At 46.6% G+C, this 25,793-nt stretch overlaps 2 protein-coding genes across 4 annotated transcripts in view; both read right to left on the bottom strand.

Annotated features, from left to right (window-relative positions):
• The window catches only part of sec63 (SEC63 homolog, protein translocation regulator), a 28,282-nt gene extending 9,576 nt beyond the window's left edge, over positions 1-18,706 (bottom strand). The window contains exons 1-14 of the mRNA XM_061243259.1: positions 18,408-18,706; positions 12,662-12,761; positions 9,913-10,027; positions 9,379-9,491; positions 9,226-9,287; positions 8,582-8,640; positions 8,256-8,306; positions 8,017-8,125; positions 6,646-6,740; positions 6,393-6,525; positions 5,962-6,054; positions 4,972-5,117; positions 1,330-1,477; positions 466-548 (exon numbers count right to left, since the gene is read on the bottom strand). Of these exons, the coding sequence (XP_061099243.1) occupies positions 466-548; positions 1,330-1,477; positions 4,972-5,117; positions 5,962-6,054; positions 6,393-6,525; positions 6,646-6,740; positions 8,017-8,125; positions 8,256-8,306; positions 8,582-8,640; positions 9,226-9,287; positions 9,379-9,491; positions 9,913-10,027; positions 12,662-12,761; positions 18,408-18,531 (1,431 nt within the window). The 5' untranslated portion in view covers positions 18,532-18,706. The remainder of the gene's footprint in view (positions 1-465; positions 549-1,329; positions 1,478-4,971; positions 5,118-5,961; positions 6,055-6,392; positions 6,526-6,645; positions 6,741-8,016; positions 8,126-8,255; positions 8,307-8,581; positions 8,641-9,225; positions 9,288-9,378; positions 9,492-9,912; positions 10,028-12,661; positions 12,762-18,407) is intronic.
• A 2,284-nt stretch (positions 18,707-20,990) lies between these two features.
• On the bottom strand, positions 20,991-23,158 carry si:ch73-257c13.2 (putative nuclease HARBI1). Of its 3 annotated transcripts, XM_061243813.1 has the most exons (4): positions 23,001-23,128; positions 22,739-22,850; positions 22,165-22,261; positions 20,991-21,988 (listed from the first exon to the last, which is right to left on the bottom strand). In XM_061243813.1, exon 4 carries the CDS (start codon positions 21,947-21,949, stop codon positions 21,056-21,058), a length of 894 nt encoding a protein of 297 aa, XP_061099797.1. In that variant the 5' UTR covers positions 21,950-21,988; positions 22,165-22,261; positions 22,739-22,850; positions 23,001-23,128; the 3' UTR covers positions 20,991-21,055. The 3 variants fall into 3 exon arrangements, with proteins under 3 accessions (XP_061099797.1, XP_061099796.1, XP_061099798.1); XM_061243812.1 differs by lacking the exon at positions 22,739-22,850 and having other exon boundaries at positions 23,001-23,158; XM_061243814.1 differs by lacking the exons at positions 22,739-22,850; positions 23,001-23,128 and adding an exon at positions 22,383-22,711.
• Positions 23,159-25,793: the final 2,635 nt, after the last annotated feature.

The following is a 25,793-nucleotide window of genomic DNA, read 5'->3' as shown; positions in this document are numbered from 1 at the left end:
GGGCCCAGAGATTAATGGCAGCTCAAAGGAGGAGGAACAGCAGTGCGGCTAATGAGCATAGCAATTAGCGCTAGCCCCGCTGCTGCTAAACAAAGAGAGCCCAGCAGGTTGCTTCTGTCACGCAGAAATAGGAAATATTCCCATTACTGAGTCCGACTGACTCCATCCACAACAGGCCTGGCAATGTGGAACAAGAGGCAAAGGGGTTGGGCTGCACCTGAGAGCCTGGCTCACTAACGGCAAACGCCACCTGGTGGCCAAGTCTGGAACTGCCAACGGGGGGAAACCTCAGGTCTACAGGGAACAGCATTCAACCACAGCTGCTTGACTCAGAGCCAGCTAAGGGCACTTAGTTCAGTCCAATTATGCAGTTATTGTACTGCGGAGACACGTTTACAAAGACGTATAAACGAATCTCGGATCGTAAAAAAAAAAAAAAAAAAAAAAAAAAAAAAAAGAGCTTACCGCCATTGTTTTTCTTGTGAGGGTGACGGTCACCGTTACAATGGACCCCGCGGTGATATTATTGCTGTCTTCGTCATCGAGCACTGGAGGGGAAAAATATTTATTAATATTACACTCAAACCTGGTCCTGGAGACCGCTTTCGTATTCTCAACTTAAATCTGATAACCGAGTCAGTCCCGGGGAACCGGGTGAGGTGAGAAAAGAAACCAGCAGAGGTGACTTCTCACTGTATAAAACCGCACGAACGCTAGGTAGCGATGGAAATCAGCAGAGCCTGCAGCTCTCCAGGAACTGGGTTGAGCACCACCACCATGCAATGTTGGAAATAGTTTGCGAGCACTGAACAGCTATGTTCCCATCTATAGGTATGCACCAGTGTGCTTCTAGTTCTTTCTCTCCACTGTTTGAGGGCTTCCCTCCCCACTGGGGAGTTTTTTTGGGGGGTTTTTTAACTCAGGTACTTGCTATTTTGGTGCCCCAGAATGGTCCGGTTAGCCCTTTTCATTTTTGCCATTCTGTAAAGCGTCTTTGTGACAGTCTTCTGTAAAAAAAAGTGCTAGAGAAATAAAATTCAACTGAATTGAACTTCACGTCCCAGCAATTGTGTATTGTTTTCAGGTTTTATTCTACCAATATAGGGGCAGCCATGTAGCGTAACCTCTTGGGGAACCAGACTTGCGCCTCCTAGGTTGTGGTACAGAGCTGTATCGGTGCGTATGCAGCTGTGTAAACGCCGGACTGTGTGTACAGGATGTCCCCCTCTGGATACGAGCGTCTGCTGAACGCCTGAATATGAAACACAGGGGGACGGCGGCCATTTTGTCCCGTGCTGAGGGAGGGACCCTTCAGAGAGCCGGACCCACCCTGGAGCTTGGTGTCCATGGTGACGTGCGGGAAGCTGGCCAGGACGGCCATGACCTCGTCGTACTTCTCCTCCCCGAGGAAGCGCAGCATGCTGCGGCGGTCCGACTCCTTCAGGCTCACCAGGTCCTGCAGGCTGCGCACCTTATACTGGGGGAGAGAGAGGGGGTTAGCACGTTAGCATTAACGCCCGGCAGGGTGGGCGCCTTATACTGGGGGAGAGAGCGGGGGTTAGCACGTTAGCATTAACGCCCGGCAGGGTGGGCACCTTATACTGGGGGAGAGCGAGGGGGTTAGCACGTTAGCATTAACGTCCGGCAGGGTGGGCGAGAGGGCGAGAGAGAGAGAGAGAGAGAGAGAGAGAGAGAGAGAGAGAGAGAGAGAGAGAGAGAGAGAGAGAGAGAGAGCAGGCCTGGGGGTTAGCACGTTAGCATTAAGACCCGGCAGGCTGCGCACCTTATACTGGGGGAGAGAGAAGGGGTTAGCACGTTAGCATTAACGCCCTGCAGGCTGAGCCCCTTACACTGGGGAGAGAGGGAGAGAGAGAGAAGGCCTGGGGGTTAGCACGTTAGCATTAACACCCTGCAGGCTGAGCCCCTTACACTGGGGGGGCAGAGAGAGAGAGAGAGAGGGAGAGAGAGAGAGAGAGAGAAGAGAGAGAGAGAGAGAGAGAGAGAGAGAGAGAGAGAGCAAGCAGGCCTGGGGGTGAACACATTAGCACGACATTAGCCTTAATAAGACGCTGCAGGCTGCACAACTTATACTGGGGGAGAGGGGGGGGGAGAGAGAGAGAGAGAGAGAGAGAGAGAGAGAGAAAGAGAGAGAAAGAAAGAGAGAGAGAGCAGGTCTGGGGGTTAGCACGTTAGCATTAACACCTTGCAGGCTGTGAACCTTATACTGAGAGAGAGAGCAGGCCTGGGTGTTAGCACGTTAGCATTAATAAGACACTTCAGGCTGCGCATCGTACACTGGGAAAGAGAGTGGAGGGGGTTTAACATACTAGCATGTTAGCCTTAATAAGACACTGCAGGTTCTCACACTCCGTGACAGGGACCATCAACCCTGACCCTCCAACCCTGTTTTCTTTCAGACTGTCTTCACACCTGACTCTCAGGTAAAGAGAGTGTGGAAAACCAGCAGTTTCCGCCCTGGAGGACCGCAAGTTGCTAATATGATCCCTGCTGTACGGAGCCCATGAGGAGATGGTGGAACGGATGAAGCCTGAGCACGTTAGCCTTCAAAAGGCCCTGCAGGCCCATGCCCTTGTACTGACAGAAAAGGGAACAGAAACATCCCCAGCAGGCTTACCCATAAGACCCGCCTATGGTTTTACCCTGACTACTTTCACTCTCACTCTCACTCTCACTCTCACTGTCTGTTCGTCTCTGTCTCTCTCTCTCTGTCTCTCTCTCTCTGTCTCTCTCTCTCTGTCTCTCTGTCTCTCTCTCTCTGTCTCTCTGTCTCTCTCTCTCTGTCTCTCTCTCTCTGTCTCTCTCTCTCTGTCTCTCTCTCTCTGTCTCTCTCTCTCTCTCTCTCTGTCTCTGTCTCTGTCTCTCTCTCTCTCTCTCTCTCTGTCTCTCTCTCTCTGTCTATCCATTTTCTGCTGGCCTGTAACATTTCTAATCTTTCACAATTTCATTCCATTTCTTGGCTTTCGAGTCAATATATGAAATGCAGAAATCAACAGTATCATTATTATAGAATATTACATAATTAATTCATTTGTATTATTTTTGCCTGAGCACCTGGAGACGGGAGAACACCCGCTCAGGAGGCCCGGCTTAGTTTCACTAGCCTGTAATTTAAGTGCAGAAGCCAGCTGGGCGCCTGAAATGGACAGCGTGTATTTATAGCCTCTCCAATTGAACAGGCGCAATTAAACACGGAGCAAGGTGGCTGTCTCAGATAAAGCCTCCCTGCTAATTGGAGGCCAATCGCAGAAGGCCGGCGAGTCAAGTGAATGGAACTATCCGGAACACACTCACAGCGTGAAGAAGCACCAACGAGCAAAAGCTACTCTAAGCGACTCCTTGCAGCAATTCATAATTCAAAATTTAGGGAGAAGAAGGATATTAAAATCAATAATATCCAAATCATAAAATAAAAGCATTAAGTTCGCGAATGAAATTTTGTACCAAATAAAATAAAATCGGGCATTTACCGGTCCATTATCAGGAATACGGCGGAATAAAGCCGGAAACGCAGCCGTTAATACAGACGAGGCCGCCGCATGAACGTAGAAATGATTTTACGACCGACTGAGAGGAGCTCGGCGCCCGAACGGGACGGCGTTTAATGACATCTCCAGAGGCGGATTCCGGGAGACGCTGTGTCAGCATCTCAGCCACCGGAGGACTGACTAACGAGCTGTAAAAAAAGAAAAAAACTCTACAGGTGGCTCCTCACGGGGGTACAACAAAGACCCGGACGCAAGCCAAGGTCGCGCAAAGTCACCGAGCGCCCGCCTTGCGCGGCTTTCATCGCGCGATGTAGTGGGCGTGCGGATCTCACAAAGCCGCCTGCTTTCAACGCTCAGCGGACTCCTCCTGCTCTCCTTCCGCTCACCCCCGCTCCCACGTCCTCTGCCTCGGGCTTACCGCGTTAGCGCACCGCCATTTTACATCCCGCATTAGCATCGCGCCATTTAGCGGACATTTTTTTTTATGTTATTATTTTTAACCTTTATTCGACCAGGGGAGCTCCATTGAGAATGTGTTCTCTTTTACAAGGACGCACTTGGCTAGCGTACTCTTACTTGAAACAATTGAGGCTCAGTATTAGCACTCTGCGTTAGCCCTTTGGCTAGCTCACTCCTACTCGAAGCAATTGAGGCTAAGCATTAGCACTCTGCGTTAGCCCTTTGGCTAGCGTACTCCTACTCGAAGCAATTGAGGCTAAGTATTAGCGCTTTGCATTAGCGCTTTGGTTAGCGTAATTTCACTTGAGGGATTGAGGTTAAGTACTCCCCCTTAGTGTAGAGCGGCAACCCCCCTCCTCCCAGCCGGGAGTCAAACCCACAACCTTTGAGCTACAAGCTTCCTAACCGTCATCCTCCACTCACGACCCCACGTCTACAGGCTCACAGCTGCTTGGCATTTCATTGGCGGCTGGCAGTCAGCCCCCGGTGACCCGAGATTCAAGCAACCGCTAACATACTGGAGCCAGATTGCGGATACTCTCGAGAGCAATTATCGTCTGCCGCATAACACGACCTAACGTGTTAGAGCAACATACAATTTCGCTACGCACACGTTCACTTTTAATAATAATAATGGCAGTCTCATAACCGCGGTGGCAGGAGCTAAATCGGGAGAACGCGTCTCCAAAACGAGCTCTGGGTTTAATGTAAATTTATGTGCTAATAAAAGCAAAGGAATAAAAATATGAAAAGTAATAAAAATGAGGGAACGGCGTTTGGCTGGTCAGAGGAAGGATTCCGAAAGTGGTCATTAACCTGGAGCCTGCCTGCAGAAAGAGCTCCCCTGTGGTTCATTTCAATGCAGAACTGCAAACTGATTTCATTCCCAGCTCCAGTGTGAATACGGTAAGAGATGGATTATGAGCGGGCTCAGGTACCTGGTGTGGCACTCACACACTCACACACTCACACACTCACACACTCACACACTCAGCTCCAGCCGTACCTTCTTGGAGATGCAGTATCGGAGGTGCTCCTCCTCAAAGTGTGGCAGCTGGAGGAGGGGGGACTTGGACTCCTGCAGGCCCTGCACCACCATCTGGGTCAGCTTCATGCAGTTCTCTATGGAGACCAGGCGGGGGGCGTGGAACCCTGCGGAGAAACAGCCTTCAGCAGCCTGCACGGCATCCAGAGACAGCAGCTAGCCCGCTACAGCACACGTTAACCTAGCATGGTACATCATATACGTGTTTACATTAACCTAACATGCTACATCATACATGCTTTCTATGAACCTAGCATGCTACATCATATATCAACCTAGCATGCTACATCATATATTAACCTAGCATGCTACATCATACATGCTTTATATGAACCTAGCATGCTACATCATACATTCACCTAGCATGCTACATCATATGTGTTTACATTAACCTACCATGAAACATCATACATGTTTTATATGAACCAAGCATGCTACATCATACATTAACCCAGCATGCTACATCATACATGCTTTATATGAACCTAGCATGCTACATCACTTTATCCCAGCATGCTACATCATGTATGCGTTTACATTAACCTAGCATGCTACATCACACGTCGCACTATATGAACATGCCATGCTACATCATATGCATTAATACAAACCTAGCATGCTACACCAAATATGTGTTTACATTAACCTAGCATGCTACATCACACATCCTACTACATGAACTACATGAGTCATGTTGGATAAAAGAGTCAGCTAAATAACTGCAAAGTAATGTCATTTAATGTAAAGGGTTAAACACAAACAAGCATGACTGCAAGAGCAGACCAACTCATTACTCATCTTAGTCATCAGATTTAAACGTATTGTATTATCGGAGTGTGAGGACACAAATCTTGGAAGATTATTAATACCAAATGTCTACTATAATAAGATAATAAGGCGCTGCTGCTGGATAACGAGTTGAGGATCTCAGGCTGTTGAGCCCAGGCTTACCTCCCCGGCTGTTGGCCATCATGGTGAGCTGGCAGCCCACGTTGACCATCTCCTGCAGCAAAGCCGGACTCTTCCTCACCACAAACCTCTGATCTGAGGGGCCCGGGGAACACAGGGGGAAGGTGAGACAGGGTTACCCCCGCCCAAACAAAACTGGCACAACCGCCACACCTCAACACCGCGCGGACGAGGTTCCCTGCCGGTGTGGGACCTGGGGTCAAATGGCATTAGATACTTTTTCTGCATTTGACTAAGCTTGCCTGGCGTATTGGAACTAATCTGATGATCCCAAACATGTAAAGCCCGCCCCCATCTGCTCCTCCTTACAAGCTCAAATGCACCAGGCAAGATCACAACAGAGCACAGAGAAGTATTTGAATTTTACGTATTTGAGCCCAGGTCTGCGAGGCAGCAGAGGCACGGGGACCCACCTTCCTCGATGTCCTCCGACACCTCCATGCGGGCGAGGTGGGAGAGCACGAGGACGCGGGCCTTCAGGCTGTAGGGGTAGCAGAAGGGAGGCTCCTTCTTCTTCACGTTGATGTTGCCCAGCTCGCGGATCAGCTGAAAGGGCGACAGGTTGACAGTTGGCGCCCCCTTCTGGCAGGCAGGAGGAACAGCACGGCTACCCCTCCCCTCCCCACCCCTCCCCTCCCCTCCCCTCCCGACGGGCAGCTCCGTTACCTGCGGCACTTCGATGTTGTCGGTGGGCCGGATGGTGGCCTCCTTGTTGCTCCGCGGGTCGAACTCGAACGCGGCCGTCAGCACCATCGTCAGCCCTGCGAGGTGTGAACAAGAGCGTGGCGGTTGAGTGCGTGACCGCTGCCCGCAGTCTACGGAACAGCTTACCCAAACGCCTCCCTGAAAGCGCTAGTCTCTCCTCCCTGCAGAACCAAAGCAAAGACATGCCCCCCTCCAGCGCTGCCATAGGCATAGGCTTTCTTCACGTTCACGTTTTCCCCTCCCTCCACTCCAGGGCTGCGCTCTTCTGATTCCATTTGACCCCTCTTGCCTGCATAAGTACTGTAGTGTACCGGTTTTATTCTTGGATCTGTGCTCGTGTGTGTGTGTGTGTGTGTGTGTGTGTGTGTGTGTGTGTGTGTAATAGGCGACCTTGGGTGTGAGAAAGGCACTTCATAAATAAAACATTTATATATATATATAAGAAATGTTATTATATAACAGACGCCGAATGACACAGGGGCACTCGCATAGCCTGCTGTACTCTCTACAGCTCAATTCAATTTAATGACATTATATTTGAAAAGCACTTTCACAGAAGACTGTCGCAAAGATGCTTTATAGTGTGACAGAAGGGGAAGAGGGGGGCCTGCACCCCCAGATAGCACGAGGTAAAAAATAAAATTAAAACCCCCCCAGTAAGGAGGAAAAACCCTAAAACGGTGGTGAGAAAATAAAAACTGAGACGGGAAGAAATATCAGGAGGAACCCGGCTATAAAGGGGGAGCGATCAACAGCTCACTATCCATGTGCTACTGAGACAGATCCACTGCACAACGCATCAATATCTCTATGTGCAAAAAGCAATCACAAAATCCACAAGTATATTCTCTTGGTCATAGATGATCTCTCTCTCCCTCCCAACAACCAGAAGATATTAGACGGGTAAAAAGGGAACAGAAGATTGGAAGTGAAATTCCCTGTTTTTGTTACTGAAGTGGGCACATTTAATAGCCTCCCATAACTCAGTGAGGAAATGTACACGCATTAGTTGAACCGCACCAGCGTTCCTCGAGAATATTTTACACTCCTCAGCTTACTTTGGCTGGAGCCCAGCACTGCCAGTTAACACAAAATAAATGTTTAAATGTAGGAAATTATCCTTCCGTGGAGCCAACATTCCTCACAGTCCCGTTGTTACCGCTCGCGTGCATACGTATTCGGATTGAATTAACCGCCATTTTATTGAATTTAAAAGAGAGGCATGTGACTACTAGCCATCCCAGATCTCATTTCACAACCCTGGGCCCGATCCCAACCCTGCTCCTGGGTTCCGGTGGGTTTGCGGGTCAGGGGAGCCGGGCCAGAACTTACGTTTCATGTTCATGTTGGGCGTCTTGTACATGAAGTGCATGAAGAGCTGGGTGGTGTTGATGAGGATCTGGTCTCCGCTGTAGCGTATGGACCGGTACCACCACGTGCCCTGCGGAACACGACCGCGCGTTTAGACACTGCTCTTAAGACTGCCTCCGCCTTTAATCACGCACCCATTTTGCAGGCCTGCATTAGTTTCAGGTATAACGTTGGAGTTGTGAGTAAAAACGCGGCCTTACCACCACGACAGGAAGGATGACCATGAAGGCAAGCCCGTAGACTAGCAGCACCTGGAGGAGTTATTAAAGTCAATTTACAAAAAAGAATATTCATAAATCAACATTACGCCCAGTCCTGTATCAACACAATTATATGTCGGAAATGATTGATACCAGATATAATGCTACCTTTAAAAGCTTTAATACACTGACACCAAAATAATGTAAATAATCTGTTTACTTGTACATCACCAAAATAATTTATTCCAATACACGTGAGCTAATCCGGTATCAACCCACAGTGTTATACCATTACTCAGTTACACGGCACACACTATGACACGTACCACCATGGAGTTTTTCTGGTCTACAATCCAGGCAGGTAGAGCAATGCCAAAGCTCGTAGCTGAGAGAGGGGACAAGAACCGAACACAAGAACACATGAAGAACTGAAATAAGCAATGATTTCATTCCTGATTTATCCTATAGCCCCCATCCCCCACCCCCCCAAACTCCGAATTTGTTCATCTTGTTGAGGAGATGGCAAAACACGGCATCGAGATTCATTCAACACCAATTCTCGCTAGTTTTCCCACACTGCAGATGCACCCCCAGTCATATACTGGCTAATATTGTTGGTATGCGTGTCACAGGTGCCTGGTCTGACCAGCAGTGGCCACTATAGAGCGATGAGACCCAACAGAAATGTGGGCTTACACCCCTGGCAAGGCTGAGGAAATTTGTTGGTTGAAGAAGCAGAAGATTTGTGTATAATGCACAAATAGGGGGAGAAATGGCTGCACAATCAAGCACAAAGATCCATACACTGATTTAAACATCTCAGAAGATATCCTTCCTTCAAGAAAGTGTTTCAGAAATGTAAGCTTCGTTCATACAGCAAAACAGAATGCCTTTCCAGTCGAATACGGTTACATGTTTAAAATTCAAATGACACAGGAAATGACATCACAAAGGCAGAAGAGAAGCCTACCTCTAGGCCCGTCTGGGTTCCCGTAGAGCTCCCAGTTCTGCCTGGACTCCTCGTTGGTCAACCTGCGAAGGATCACGCGCAGGTGAGACCCGAGACAGGGCCGACAGCCAATGAGAACGGGGCGGAGCGGCGAAACGCTCCCGACGCACTTACGCAGAGTAGGCCTTGGCGATCCTCATGAACATGGCCTCATCCCCGCCTTTATCGGGATGGTACTTGAGCGACAGCACCCTGTACTGCTTCTTGATTTCGCCGATATTCGCCCCCTATAGTACACACACACAAATACATTTTAGCCCGGGCCCAACGACACTTAGGGCCAGTTTAACATACACAGAATAAGCCCAGTTCAACTAAGTTCAACTTTCCATAAAAAACTCAGTTTAGTCCATGACTAAGCTTAATGTTCAGCCAAGCTTCATCTGTATCTGTGCAACCAGTCTTAGCTGTGTTTAGGTGTTTTTCGATAACATTTTCTCCTCTGTTTGTGTCACTCCACACTCATATTAAAAGAGGCTGTTAGCAGGAGCCTTCAGAAAAGGTCCTGACCTTCTTCAGCGACTCGTAAGGATGTAAGGAACTTATTTCTTTGTACAGAACTATTTGTAGGATTTAATTGCCTGGTGATAAAAATACCCAGGAGAAGGGGTGGGGGTAAAAATTAGTGAGACCGAGCTGACAACTCACCGCGTGCAGATTTAGGACTTCATAAGGATTGTACTCCTGGTATTCCCTGTCTAATTTAGAAACTTTATAGGCAAGGAGTAAAAAGACTCCCCATCCAAATAACAAGGCCGCTTTTCTGCAAGACAAAAAAAAAAAAAAAAAAAAGACAGGAAAATTAATGCATACTGAGGGAGGGCACACATTAACACAGCGCAAGATTAGCAGGAAACACAATTAGCATTCTTACATTAAATGACACTATGGGCATTTAGCAGATGCTCTTATCCAGAGCGACGAGCACCACTTTCTCATTCCTTACATGGAATCTGTTTATACAGCTGGACCTAGATATATAGCGCTCCCTAACCATTATGTAGTGGAGCAGGTGTAGCTTATCTAGTTCACCAGCGAACTACAGAACTCCTCTTCCTAAACAGGCCATAGAGGGACAGCACCAGGTATGAATCAAGGAGACGGTAGCGCTCAATGACGAAACTTAAGACAAACCCAAGGAGAGCCGAGTCCGTGTTCTAGAAAAGCTAGACCAGGCAGGGATAAAGTTTTTTTTTTTCTTTTAAATTGCGTCCGGTTTGTTGCTGCACCGCTCTCGTTCTGCTGTTGGTTTTGTCAGCGGAAAAAGAGGGTGAAATTCACGAAACGCTGGATGTCACATAACAGCCCAGCTGTCACCGCACACAGCAGAACAGCAGCAACGTGACAACCCAGATTCTCAGAGGCGGAAAGAGAGGGGTAGAGAGAGAGAGAGAGCCTCAGTGTCTTTATTATTCATTGGATAGGAATGTTGCCCTTCAAGCCGAAACACCCCCTACCCTTTTTTCTTTTTCTTTTTTTCTTCCTTCGCAGAGCACGTTTCCGTGGTAACCGGCTAGCACGTGCTAGGCTGCTGAGCGCGCGGGAGGCTCCAGGTGCGCTCAGCTAGCACGTTAGCGTCGTCTGCACGCGGGCGGGTGCGGCCTCCGTGGGGCTTTCGACGGCAGAGGCCAGGCGTCTGACACCGCTTCCACCGGCACGAAGAAAGCAAACCTGCCTAAAACCACTCAATTTTCTCGCTTTGCACAGCATTTTCGATTTTTTGCAATTAAACTCCGCAGACAAATGCGTTTAACTGCGAACATTTTTGTTGAGAGCACGTGCTGATATTGCCACAGCAGACAAGATGGGAGTTTAATAGGAAAGTTTGTCGTCGACTCCTTGCAACAGCGCCTGCACCCTGGCCTACTTCTGGGCACAGCCGCTCATGTGAACGATCATCTCCCACTTAGTCGGGACGGGACGGGAACGGCAAGCAGGGCTCCCTGTGACCTAGAAAACATCTTTGGGCCAGCTCTCACGCTCACTCTGTCACTCTAAGCCTAACCCACTAATCAACCCCCACTACTCAACCCACCTCACTGTCACTCTAACCCTAACCCATTACTCAACCCACCTCACTCTGTCACTCTAACCCTAACCCACTACTCAGCCCCCACTACTCAACCCACCTCACTCTGTCACTCTAAGCCTAACCCACTACTCAGCCCCCACTACTCAACTCACCTCACTCTGTCACTCTAACCCTAACCCACTACTCAACCCCCACTACTCAACCCACCTCACTCTGTCACTCTAACCCTAACCCACTACTCAACCCACCTCACTCTGTCACTCTAACCCTAACCCACTACTCAACCCACCTCACTCTGTCACTCTAACCCTAACCCACTACTCGACTCACCTCACTCTGTCAAAAGTATTTTTAGGATGAGTTTTTTTTTTTTTTTTACTGTTTTTGAAACAAAGAGCTGTCGAAGAACGAAACAGCTCTACCAGCTCATATAGTCGAGACACGAGACCCCGGGGGTCCAATTCAAGCCCAGGCCAGGAGCTCTGCTGGACACCCCCAGGCCTGCAGACCTAGACGGGGGAAGCGGCCTGTTCTCATCCTCCTGCTGTCCTTATGACTCTAACAGGAGGACAACACAACGGCCTCTTTCCCACACAGCTCACCAAACCGAGCTCCCCTCTGCAGTCACGACACGCCACGTCCCTCGATTCTCCACACACGGCAAACACACGCGCGTCAGCGACAGGTACAGGGCAATGCGGGCAGAGACAACACTAAATCACCGGTCTCCAACAAATTAATTTTACGTGCATTTTGACGAGGCAATTTTATGTTAAGAGAATTAGAGCGAGCCCCTGTTCCGCTGTTAAGATTCGGATGAGCCTTTCCGTTACGCTGAGCCTCAGATTTAGGTTCACGGCGATGAAACAAAGCGCATCCCTCACAAAGGTAGGCTAAGCATGTGATCCGAATTAAGCAGCCCCATTTAGCCCCGGCGAACAGAGAGGCTACACGTTCTACATTTCCTTTTTAAAGGTGTAGGCCGTTCCCTCAAACAGCACGGAACAGCATCCCCCTATCTGAGACAACCTTACCAGCCGAGGTTGCTGGAGATAACGGGGAGGAAAAACTGCGGCGTACTTAAAGCAGACAAATTGGCAATCGCCCGGATTTGACAGTTTAATAAACAAGCACAAGGCAGATTAAACCGTCCTTAACCCTTTGAGGTGTGAGGTCACAAATATGCGATTAGAACGTCCTTATCTGAGCATTCCGATGCTGATGTCACAATCACTTCAGGTAACTGAAAGCAGAGGAGTTCTAGAATTTTGAAAAGACATTTCTTTTAAATAAACATTCCAAAAAAGCCACTCTTCACAGGGAGAAAGACAGGGCTTGAAGGGGTGCAGGGGGAGAGGTACGTACTTTAGAGTTGGGATGATGCTCTGCTGGGACTTCATGAGCCGCAGACGATACCACTGGCATCTCCCGTGCACCTTCCGCAGAGACTTCAGGCGAAGTTGCTCTGTGGAAATGGGACAGTCAGACAGAGATAGGCAGTCAGCAGGACAGTCGAGTTTCATAGGGCACTGTGCCAGAGTGGTACCTGAGAACTGAGATTCTGACACATACATGCAAGCATATACCCGCTTACAGACAGACACACAGACACTCCAGGGCATTCACGCACACGCACACGCACACGCACACGCACACGCATAAGCACACGCATAAGCACAAGCACAAGCACAAGCACAAGCACAAGCACAAGCACAAGCACAAGCACAAGCACACGCAACACAGTTCCCTTGGGTACCAAGAGACCATTCATGTTAGCATATACCTGCTTACAGACAAATACACAAATACACTGATGGACCCATCTTCTGCCTCCCTGATCCACTACCAGAAATAGCCCAAACGAGGGGAGCATGAGCACACAGCAGAGCCGTCCGTCTCAGCAGCCAGATGTAGCCCTCCCGTCCCCAGAGTTTCGGATTTCCTGCTCCCTTTAGGCAAAAACCCTTCAAAATAAGAGCCCGGGAAAAGGCGCACCTCTTAAATTAGGGACGGTAAGGTATTAATGCACACATTTCTTAACTGAATATTCTAGTGCTGATGCCACTATTGGCATCTGAAAGCACTGGAGTTCTAGAACACTAAGGGAGAAGAAAAAATTGTTTTTTTGGGGGTTTTTTTAAACCTACTGTGCAAAGGGTTAAGCAGTCTGGATTTGAGTTCTGGCAGAAGCTGACTAATAACTCTCACACACATACACACATCTACACAACACCTTCTGTGTGAACGCTTCCTGTTCAGCACACCTGAGGGTGCTACTTCCTAAGAGGAGTGCAGGTGACTTGAAAGCGAGTCATAGCCACGTCCTAAAATGGTCCACTTGTTCTGGCAGCAGAGCCCGGATCACTCAGGGGCCGAACGAATCACAGCCGCCATTCATGAACTGGGCTCGTTAAGTCAGAAGCATGAAGCCGGTGGATCCCTGCTCAGTCTACACTTGAACGAGGCACATCATCTCAACTGCCTACATGAATATCTAGCTGCATAACTACAATCTCTCAGGATACGGGCGCCAGTTAAGCGAATGAATAATGTACCGTGAAGCAAAAGGGGAGTTCAGCTCCCCCACAGGAGCCCTGTTCTCCAGGAGCAACACTGAAGCACACTGGATCCCACGGCAAACACCTCTCCAGCAACATCACAGGCACAAGAGTGTGTGTGTGTGTGTGTGTGTGTGTGTGTCTCTCACCTGGATCCCTGGCCAAACACCTTTCCAGATAAATCACAGGCACAAGTGGGAGTGGGGGTGTGTGTGTGTGTGTGTGTGTGTGTGTGCGTGTGTGTGTGTGTGTGTGTGTGCATGGGTGCGTGTGTGTGCATGGGTGCATGGGTGCATGTGTGTGTGTGTGTGAGACTCTCTCTCGCCCTCACCTGGATCCCAGGCCAAACACCTTTCACAGGCACAAGAGTGTGTGTGCGTGCGTGTGTGCGCGCGCACGTGTGTTCCCACCGGAACAAGAGATGGAACAGACGGAGTACAACCGAGTTCAACTCTGGATGGTTTAAATTAGGCCTGCTGCACGTACCCAGACCTAAAGTACCCTGTGTGTCAGCACAAAAGGAGCTAGCCATCAGGGTCACAAACCCTGCAACCCAAGGTTCATGGGCCCAAGACCTGGTTCATCCAGTACAACAAATGGGCAGAAGGATACAAACGGCTAGTGCACAGAGTCCCAGTTCCTTGCTCTCCCAACACAGAAACAATGAGACAAATATTCCTCAGCAGGCAAAAAATATACCATAGGTTCACTCCAACTCTACCACTGTGGGAAGAGATTCAATCATACATTTGCAGAGTACAAGCCTGAGTCAAACCGTTGACAACTGACAAGCATTAGAATGCGGTCTGTGACAAGCAAGAAGCCAAACTCCACAAAAAGATTTTTATATTTTTTTCCCAAAACACCAGACACCCTTTCCTCCCCCCTGAACAAATCAGATTCTGCTGACACACTCGTGCGCTACTCCATTTCCAAATGTAGAAACAGCACAATAGAGACAAGCCAGAAAGAAGATCTAAGAAACGGAAATGAATTATGAAAGATTACGAAGCAAAAAAAAAAAAAAAAAAACCTGCTGAGGACTGAGCAGAGGACTTGAGCATTCTGCACTTCGTGCGGCACTGTGCTACTGAAAACACTGCATGTACACTCCTTGTTGCGGATTTAAAATTCAAAACTTTCTTCTCCAAGATTGCCAGTTTCTCTTGAGGATTAGCAAAGACGCAGTACAATGCACTTGTTTTACATCAGACGCTATTGACTATAAAATAAAACGGCAGTAACTCACAATCCTGATAACGGCAGCACAAAGCAATCTCTAAAACAATGTTCTGCATTCAAGCTGCTGCCTGTGATTACAGTTCTGAGGGCTTGTTAACCAGTTTAAAAAAGAAAAAGAAAAAAGACACTGAAGACAAAACCAAGTCAAATTAATTTACTAGAATTCGCACCATCCTTCAAACACACAACATAAAAAGCCTAATTATAACATGAGAATCTATACAACTGTACCTGGTTTTTCTTCTTTCCCACGGTTCAATTTCAAATTTACCAGTCAAAATACTGTACACATCCTCAAACAGAGCAATCAACTGCTGTTGAATGATACCTTATTTGGTCCAGCTGTTGCAGACAAGCAAGGTAAAGTTCCATCCATCCATTTTGTAACCCAGTGTTTCCTGGTGGACTCTATCCCAGCATGCATTTGGCAAAAGGCAAGAACACACCCTAGACAGGTCATCAATCCATCTCAGGGCACACAGACCGTGTACTCACACACTCATACCCAGGGGCAATTTAGACTCCCCAATCCTCCAACCTGCATGTCTTTGGACTGCGGGAGGAAACCGGAGTACCCAGAGGAAACCCACACAGACACAGGGAGAACATGCTAACTCCACAGAGAAAGGCCCCAGCTGGGACCTGCTCCTTCCGTCCTTGCTTCCTTCCTTGCCCGCTTGCCCAAGAAAAGGTAAAGAACAACAAAAGCGAAGGATTGGTCCTCATCCAGACCTGGACCAAGTACGCATTTCATTTGGATTTTTGCACTCAACTGATCTTGCCAGATGCAACTGAACCAACCAAGAGGACCAGGGGGTGTGGTTTGCACTTGTTGGGAGTAGGCTATTCCATAGGTACAAACACAACAGACAAGCTCAGTAAAGTGTAGAAAAGTCTTTGAATCCAAAACGTTCACACATTTGACCCAAGTCTGGCCTCATCGCATCCTATCAACAGGTCACGGACAGGGAAATATGTCTATTGAATATGAAAGCCAGACTCAATAACAAACCGTGGTCTCCATCCACACCCTGGAACAGTGCTTTTGTATGATACTTGCATTTCCACTCCCTGATAGGCTTCAAGCCTGTTGATCCCAGAAAGTTCTGGCCACTGCCATGAAAAAGAAAACGTGCGTAGGATAGCTACAATACATACGTGGGAAGGATATGAATTGCAGTAAATAAAAAACAGATATTTGGCTAAACATATCAACGAGAAAAAAAACGAATGAATAATTTCAACAAGAGTATGCCAAACACCCTCTGGCAAAAGGGGGGGCTGTTTTTTTTTTTTCCAGAGGGAATTCCTCCATAGTGAAGCCAGATTAGGGAGATCACAGGGCAGAAGACCTTCTCTAGCTACAGCTTTCTTCCTCATGATTACCTCGCAGAAGACTTCGCAGAAATGATCGCAACAGCATGGCAGAATAGACCTCATTTACGAGCCAGATGTGGGAACTGAACCTTTCACAATGCACCAGAAACACAACCTCGCAGACGAACAAACCCACGGGAGAGTGACAAAGAAATCGTGTACTTACTACCAGACTAAACAGCTGATCGTTGAGAATTCTGGAACACATATCACCAATTTGTGTTATGGGTTCTCTATCTAAATTGTGGTCAACAATGACCTGTTGCTATGCAAATTTTAAAATGCGTTGCATGCGATGAGGAAGTCTGTGTGTATGTATGTATGACTTGTATTGACAAAAGCTCAGCTGCAACCTAGTCTTCACAAGTATGTTGGGTAACATTTCATCAGAAGACGTGTGGCTTTTTATTTATTGGGTCACCGGAATCCTGGCCCAAATGCTGACCGTGTCTGGAAAGAAGCGCTAAGCATTGACAGATTGGTTTCATTGCAGTCCAATTGGATCTAGCAAATTTTAGTCAGTCTTTTGATATAGATAGGCAAAGGGTTAGTTAGCACAAACTTTAGTCTCACCTACTCAAAATTGTAAGTCAGAAGTAAAAACAAACCTTTGGTATATTAACACAGCAATAACAAGTGATTTACGACCAGCAAGACAAAGTAGCTTTTGTTACTAGTTATCGAAGTTAGTAACTAATAACTAACAACAGTACCTAATGTTAGGCTTAATGGTCGACAATGTTTCATCACTGTTCTTAAGCAGTTGGTTGACTTAACTACGAAAATGAAAGACGATATTAACGCTGTATTAATGTTACAGCACATTTATTTTCGCATCAATTAAGGCAGCTAAAGGCAATAGGTTTTAGTTTTCTAAGAGAGAGTGTGTGTATGTGTGTGTGCGTGTGTCTGAAAAAGAACACGTCACGCAGAGCAAGGTAACTAAAAGGCAAGTACTGTAAATTAGGCAGCAGCTAACTGACACTATGGTAATGTTATCCACTGCAATAATGTATCTACACCCACCGTTTTCTGTGATAGATTACCCTGCCATAACTGTGGTCATGGGCCCACTTAACACTCCATGGCGCTCCATAACATATTTGTGTGATTTCCACAAAGTAAACAGTTGTAGCCGTAGCTAGTCGAACTAGCCAACATAACGTTAGCCTAGGCAAATATTTCGCAGCTGCATGACGAACTATGTTACAAATGTGGCCGTTCTTTTTAAGGCAGCCCATAGAGCCAAGCCTAAGCGCCGTTACCGTAACGTAATTAGTGGAGTATTTTTGTAATTCCTAAGGTAAACTAGCTCATTGTGAGGCTGCTAGCGATAGGGGGCCGAGGAAATAACTAGCTTGCTACCTAACTAGCGGGAGCTCTGGAAGTTTTTTAAAGGATGGGCATTCAAACGTGCAAGCCTGTTCGTAAGTTAACCTGTGGTGTTATCCGTTTCAACATCGTGTGTGGCTAGCTAGCATTTCAGCGAAATATTTGATTCCTCTTTAGTTGGTTTGGCAACTAGCAACCAAACTCTCTCACACGCTAGCTAGCTAACTTCAGAAGCAGGGATGTTAGCTGCAACTAGCCTGATTTAGCTAGCTAATTTAGCCAGCTAGTAATCCCGACCCGTGTTGCAGGCTTACACTTCGGACCAACAGGCACTAGCACTGTCTATGCAAGTGGTCATTGTTTGGCTATTAGATAGCCATCGTGATCTATCGTTATAACGTTACCCCTAGGAAAAACCAAGAGGCCTCTTGTTAGAAAACGGTCGCTGCATGCACATTCATACTTGCGACACGGTATCTTGTTTGTCTGGACTAACCCACTAGCAACATTAGCCAGCTAGTGATGCTAATGCTAGCGAGGCAACGATACTCAGTTCCTCTGCAGCCAACAACTTAGCTACAACCCAAGATTTCAGGCCTTACCCGCATTCTGATCCTTCGGCCACAGGTAATAGGTGGCCGGGATGACAATGAGTCCAACGAAGGACGTTAGGAAGTAGAAAAACGTGTTGCCACTGTCATCGTACTGGAACTGCTGTCCGGCCATTTCGGAGAGGCGCTGAAGTTCCCCCTTCCTCTCCGCCGCTTACCTTCCCCAGTCAATGCCCTGGAAGTGTGACTGGACACACTAGCAGCAAACACGGCGAAACAACGCGACGCTCCAAGGAATCGGGGGGTACGTGGTCTTACGCGTGCGCACTACGGACACGTACACACAGGCAGACAGGCGCGCACACACCCACACACACACACTAAGTCTGAAGAAGTCGATTTAATTAGCGGACTTTGACACATTATTATGAATACATTAATAGATCCATATCATACGCATATTCAATGGAAGTTTTGCTATTTGGTGTCCATGCAGCGAACCTAACGGGATTGTTCTGGTTATTATGATTCTGCATTACTTTTCTAAACTGAACTACTCAGCCCACTACTCAATCACCAAAAGTGTACATATTGACCACATGCTGGTGTTATAACAAGGCGTTTTACGTTTTGACCTGTATCTCAAACTGCAAGGTCTATAAACATGGTGTGTTTCTCTTTATTCCCTTTTTACCATAACTCTGGCATTCTTTCACCCAGATTAAAAATGCGGGATCTAGATATTGAGTAAAGAGTGTTGAATAATATTTACAGTTGCTTAATTTCTGCCATATTTTGTCATTTTCCATAACTTAAAATATTGCATTCCATGGTCAAAATGATGTCTTCCGAGACTGGTGTGCTAATGTTAACAAAACATGATTCTGACCCCTTGGGAGTATGCTGATGAAAAAGATTTTTGCGATCCAAAGCAGTCAGCCACAGCACACTTAGTGGTGAGTATGGGTAAAAAGCCGGTGAAGCGTAATTCTGAATAACTTGTGCAACCTAGTTAAAACTTATTTCCATCATTGTCTGAAGTCCACAAACATATGCAGTACAAACGGCCATGCTCCCTCGCACCACTATCAGATGAAGCATGTATTTTTCATATTTTTGACTCCTAACTCAACAATTTGGCCTGCATTTAAAATCCATTCTAAGATTAATAAATCAGGTGTTTTGTGTCATTCAATACATCCTGACAAACATACAAGACTGTGTAGTTGTGCCCTATCTGCCAAATGCTGCTTGGACCCTGTTAATTGCCTCTGGTGCTATAACTGTAACTTGTAAACTTCCCCACATTATTTCACAGTGCTGGTTTGGTTGATGGGGTTCTCGACATTGAACCTATTGATCTCTTGATGCTAGAGGTTGTGCTCTTTCATTCATAGACATCCATTATGTACAAGCACATCATTATTCTAAGTGGAAGGACTGACTGAAGGATGTAAGACTTAATGTGGTCTGTCTGCACTCATCTCGTGTAAACTTTGTGAAACACCTCTCAAGGTCAGCAGGCCAGACAACTTGACTGCCGACTTCAGAAAAAAAGTGTTGCTTCAGACTTTCAGTCATTTCTCTGTCCCTCACAGCTCCTTGTGAATGTCTCCATTTTGACGACAGAAGAGTTGAGGCCGCAATACTACAATGACACAGTTAATGTTAACATGGACAGTGTATGGCAGATCATGCAATAAATCCAAAAATGTGGATTTACAGTGTATGTACAGTACTGTGCAGAAGTCTTAGGCATCCTAGACTTTATTATATATGTTTATTTTTTTGTGTTAGTATAAAAGAAAATATTTGAGATTTCCAAATATTCATTTTCCAAAAGATCTAATAATACATTTTTGTATTTAATTTAAAAAAGTAAAATATTACTGTAAGAAATTGACTACTTTTTACATAAAAACTGTCTGAGATCAGAAGCAAGGAGCCAACCTAAGTCTGCAGAAGAACTGTGGCAAGTTCTCCATCATGCTTGGAACAACCTCCCTGCTGATTGTCTTATAGGACTGCTGGACAGCGTTGGCTATCTCAGAGAAGTGATGCAGTTTTAACGCCAAAGGGTGGTCACAAAAAATATTGATTTGATGAAGTTTTTAACAATTCTGCCAAATTACTGAAATGTAATGTAAAATGTATGGTATGTTTATTTAGGTTACCTTTCATTTAATTATTTTTGAAATAATCTTATCTGTACAGAATGTTATACAGGTGCCTAAGACTTTTCCACAGTACTGAATATCATAATTACCATAATTACATTTTACATTTACATTTTAGTCATTTGGCAGACGCTTAATGCATGGGAAATGTATTCAGATAATCTGGTTTGCAAAATAATTCAATTTGGTCTCTTTTTATTGTAGTGATGCACTGCGTTATGGGCATTTGGGGAGCCAATAGTTTTTGAATCAACTAATGATAGTCAGTAATCTACACTACATACGTATATACTGTCTCGAGTAGAGACAGTTTAACCCACATGGGAATCTTTTATTTATGGACATACAAACCCTTTTTGATATCATATACGGTAAAAAAATTGCATGTGGTCTGTGGGCGGACTGTGAATGCTAAAGGTTGGAAAACATTGACGAGCTTAAAAATCGCACGCCGAAACACGGGCGATAACATTTTATTTACACAAGCGGGAGGAAAGAAAACGACAACAAAAAACACTGAGATCACATCACGTCCTGGGGCCTCTTTTTGGACAGCGAGGCGGCGATGTCCTGTCGTTTGGATATGCCGCCCAGGCTCCCGGAGTGGCCGTTGGGCAGCAGGTGAAAGGGCTCCTGGGACACGGTGTCGCAGTCCGTGTCGTCCAGCAGCACGGGGTTGTTGTTCTCCAGGCACACGTTGTGCAGGATGCAGCAGGCCCTCACGGCCGTGCTGGTCTTGGCGACGGAGTGCATCTGCAGCGACTTGACCCGGCGGAACCGCGCGTGGAGCGCGCGGAACGCGCCCCGCACCGCCTGCAGCGTCGCCAGGATCCGCCGGTTGTAGCGGCCCTTCCTCGCCGCCAGGTTGCCGAAATCGGGGAAGGGCGTGAGCAGGTGCTCGGAGAGCGGGAAGGTGGCGTCGCCCGCCAGATGGCGGCCCTGGAGGAGCGCGTGCGGGTCCCGCTCCAGCGCCCTGCCCACCTCCGTCGCCCGGAAGACCTGCGAGTTGTGCCAGCCGCCGGGGTGCTCGGCGCTGACGTGGACGAAGCGCCCGGCGTGGTCGCAGAACGCCATGAGGTTGACGGAGTAGAACATCTTGCCGTTGAGGTAGGCCTCGGGGACCGGGACGCCCTGGGGCTTGTCGATGGGGACGTGGCAGGACCCCACGGCGCACAGGGTGCCCGGCAGCCCGGCCAGGGAGAACCCGGCCGCGGACGCCTCCGCCTCCGCGCCCTTGGGCCAGGCGATCTTGTCGGGGAAGTGCTCGACGATCAGCGCGCAGAACTCGTGCAGGTGGTCGCAGATGACCGACTTGCTCGTCTGGAACCGCTCCGCCACGTCCCGGTACGACTCGAGTGTGGACAGCGTCCAGAGGCTCGACAGGATGATGTTCCTGAGGGGCCATTTTCTCCTCATGAAGTTCCAGTTCAACGGCTCCAGAGACGTAATCAGCTCCTGTGGAAACGGATCTGCATGCGTCAAATAGCAGCAGCAGGCATTTCAGGTAATACACATACCGCACTCATGTATGTACATCCCTATGATACGTTTTGCTGTCCATATATCTGCGTACAAAAAATGCATTTTCAAGTCAATTATTAAGTCAGGATATAAGTGAGTTGTTTACATACCTCCACCTGAGTTGGTGTTAACTGGAAGTGGGTCTGAAACTCGCTAATACTGTATTTAGGCACCACAGTATTTATGTAGTTCCGTTCAGCTTTATCCCTAAGACAGAAAGATTCAAGTTAACGAATAAGAAGGGGAGTTCATTACTAGCACCCTACCTAAATAATGGTTTTGGCCACATACACGATTAGATTTTTGTACATACAGCACACTTGCTTACCTATACCCAAGTTGCTTGATTGGGACCCTAGTCGCTAAGTTGCTTGACTGGGACCCAGGAGGCTGGTGGTTCAAACCCCAGTGTAGCCACAATAAGATACGTGCAGCTGTGGGCCCTTGAGTAAGGCCGTTTACCCCACATTGCTCCAGGGGGGATTGGCCCCTGCTTAGTCAAATCAAGTCGCTTTGGATAAACGCCAAATAACTGTAATTTAATGTTAGGTGAGAAGTTTACTAGCTACATGATTTCGGTTACATTAATACCAAATAACCGCGAAATTATATTTCATACATTCCAATGCATTTGGTGCCGGTCTTATAAATAACAAGCTTCTCACCTTTCCTCTTTTCACTTACGTTCGTGCTTTATTCTATTATTTAGCTTTTTGTAGAGTTGCTACTAAGTCGGCTACGTCTCCCTCTACATCGCAATGGAGGAACGTGGCTAGCCAGCGTGGGTCGCACCAGACTGCAAATAAAAATAGCGTTTGGTAGCCACACCAAAATGAATGCAGCCGCTAACCACATTCACTAGCTAACAATATTAGCCTTGAGTAAGATACCTTCTGATAACGGATCAAATATAGATGGGATTTTGGGCAATAATAAGCATGCACACCTCACTTCTTGAAGGTGTCTCAGCGCATCGACTACAAAAGGAACATTATCATCTGAATCCAATTCTTCTGCGAGCAGAAACGCAAAACAAGTTTCCACCGCCATGTTTTGTGTACACTACGCATGCTCCCACCGCCACGCTTGGCACACAGAAGTCAGCTGATGTTTCGGCAAAGATAATTACGTCACTTCCGACAGTGTTTGGATTAGATATTAATACATGTGTTTTACAGTGTTATTAAACTATTCCTATTGTCTTTTTTATTTTATTAAATTGTGATTTCTGTCAATATTATATTACAGGGGAAATAGCAAACTAAACCTAAGGCTCTCTTGCACAGAGAAGAAATGAGCAGAAACAATAAGGCGAAAGTTAAATGAAGAAATAATATCCCCATAGAATTGTGGTTTGTACAATACAATGATTAAACTCTTATGAATCTTTTGAAATTGAAACAAATAAATTGATGTCCCCCCAAGAAAGTCTGTTTTTTGGGTATGTACTGGAACAAAATCTGAATAAAATAACTGGACACTGAAAAAAAGCAGAATTCAGAAAGTAGATTCAGAAGATTTATTTAGAAATTTGACAACTGCAGTGATGATATTAATTTCCTGACTATACGTGTTGATAATTTTCGTCCATAATGTCATTATTTTATTTTTTATTTTTGTTTTAACGTCATATTTTGAATTAATGAAGTTAATTGCTAAATCGATTGCAGTTACACGCTGCTACCTATAGATGGCACTGAAAGAGCACGTGGAAGTCATGTCCATAATTCCAAAAAAATGTTCTTTGCAGACCTGAGAAACATTGTTTCGTTGACATGGACTTTTTAAAACATTCATATATGTATTATATATATTATTTTAAATGAATGAAGAAACTTGTAACTATACTTGTAACTTTTTTAAAGAGATTGCAGGTCCAAACTGAATAGGCAGCTTTAAATGTGAATGTCAGTATCAATGACTTTTACACAACAATTCACATTTACCATCAGTACTGTTGATGAGATTATACCACTGTTATACCACTGTTCTCTCATAAAAACATTGCTCTGAAATGGCTGGATTTACAGTAGTGTCCCTTTGCTTCAGTTCTTCCATGGTCGAACTGCATGGAATTAAAATGGTCTTAATACAGACAAAAAAAAAGAAGAAGAGAGATTTTAATTAGATTCCTGTATCTTGTATTCTGTCGTACGACATTATTTCTGATAATGGGCAAAAACACACGCGACTGACCTACAGCGTCTCGTGAATGAGAGTGTGTAGGCCGCACACGCTGTGACCCGCTGAAGCGAAAGCGGACCGCGATTCACATTTTAACCATTTCTGACAGATTCAGGCAAGCCAGCAGTCTTTCCATGCCAAGGCCTTTCCTATAAAAAAAAACAACAACAGTATTTATTGAATATCGAAGGACGGATTCGCAGGGCAGGAGCCTATCCCACAATACAACACAGCAGTATTTAGCATGTGCATTCATGGGTGTGTCTGGCTCAGGGCCATCCAACATACTGACAGGCGTGTGTCTCTTTTGACTGTTCCTCCTTCCTGCCTCCTGAAAATGTCTCCTCCAGCTGATGGCTGCCCTTTTTTCTGAGCGAGTGGAGTGGTGCGGGGCGAAGAGTGGGGTCAGATGGTCTCCCCACGTATCCCCGCACCCCCCGCCGGACCCCCGATTATCCGCCGAGGAGCCGCGTCCCGGGAAGTCCGGGCCCGAGGGGCTCCGAGACAACACGGCAGAAGTCAGACGCGCAGAGGTTCTGACATACGCTCCGATGGCGGTGATGTCATCGACAGCTGACCTGTCATGGGACCTCTGGACGAACGCCAAACGGGAAGCCTTGTTTTTCAATGGCCTTTCGAGGAGCCGCTAACCCGCTGGAGCCCGATTACAAACTCAATGACTAACATAATAGAGTGATTCTATAATCTATCATAATACGTTAAGCCAGAGATCTACAGACTTTGACCCCTTACAGGTATAATAAGCCCTTTTATTCAACTGCACATGCTCGCTCTTTGGGGGGCTTTCTTCTAAGTATATATCCCAGGCATATGTTCTCCCGCTCTAACAAAGCACCATATTCATTACCACGGCGTTCGGAGGTAGCTTTGCTGCCTTAGCCAGTTAACTAATTGACAGATTAAGGCGTTTGCATAACAACTTAAGCTTTAACTAACAGTTTCTTAATATTGGCGTGAGGAAGGAAACGTTGACTACTTCATAATGTATGATGGTTGGAGCATGCCAGCAAGGGGGGGGGGGGGGGGTGGTGGTTAATAACCTCAGTGGCAGAGTAGGGCATGTCCTCACAAAAGCAAATGTGCATTATTTCAGGAAAACTGAAGAGGAGCACTTGAATAACAGGCATGTGCATTAGATCATCTACACATCACCATGTGCATTAGGTAACCTATACACAACTATAAACGCCCCCCCCCCAACCCCCACTCATCCAAAAGCACAGAGGTGCACACATCTAAAACTAAATGCACTCAAACATCATGTTCTTTACATATTCGCCTGTACCTTTCCCTCACAGGTCACCAGGGCAACTGAAAAGTTCTAGGACATTGAGAGGAAGTGAACGGACAAAATGCATGTGAGCCTACATAAACTTTCTTTTTTTCCCCCAGCAGTTATACATACATTTCTTTATGTATTAATATGCATTAATATACCGATACAGATAGCCTCATAATGGTAAATGCCGCTGAAAGCTCTGTCGAAATGGCCAGCAGTGCTTTTTCTGCGGGCTTGCTGAATTGTAGGTCCAAT

Source organism: Conger conger, chromosome 5 (genome assembly GCF_963514075.1).
Source record: "Conger conger chromosome 5, fConCon1.1, whole genome shotgun sequence".
In the NCBI taxonomy this organism is placed as follows: domain Eukaryota; kingdom Metazoa; phylum Chordata; class Actinopteri; order Anguilliformes; family Congridae; genus Conger; species Conger conger.
Note: the sequence above shows the minus strand (reverse complement) of the source record. Positions and strands in the feature narration are given on the sequence as shown.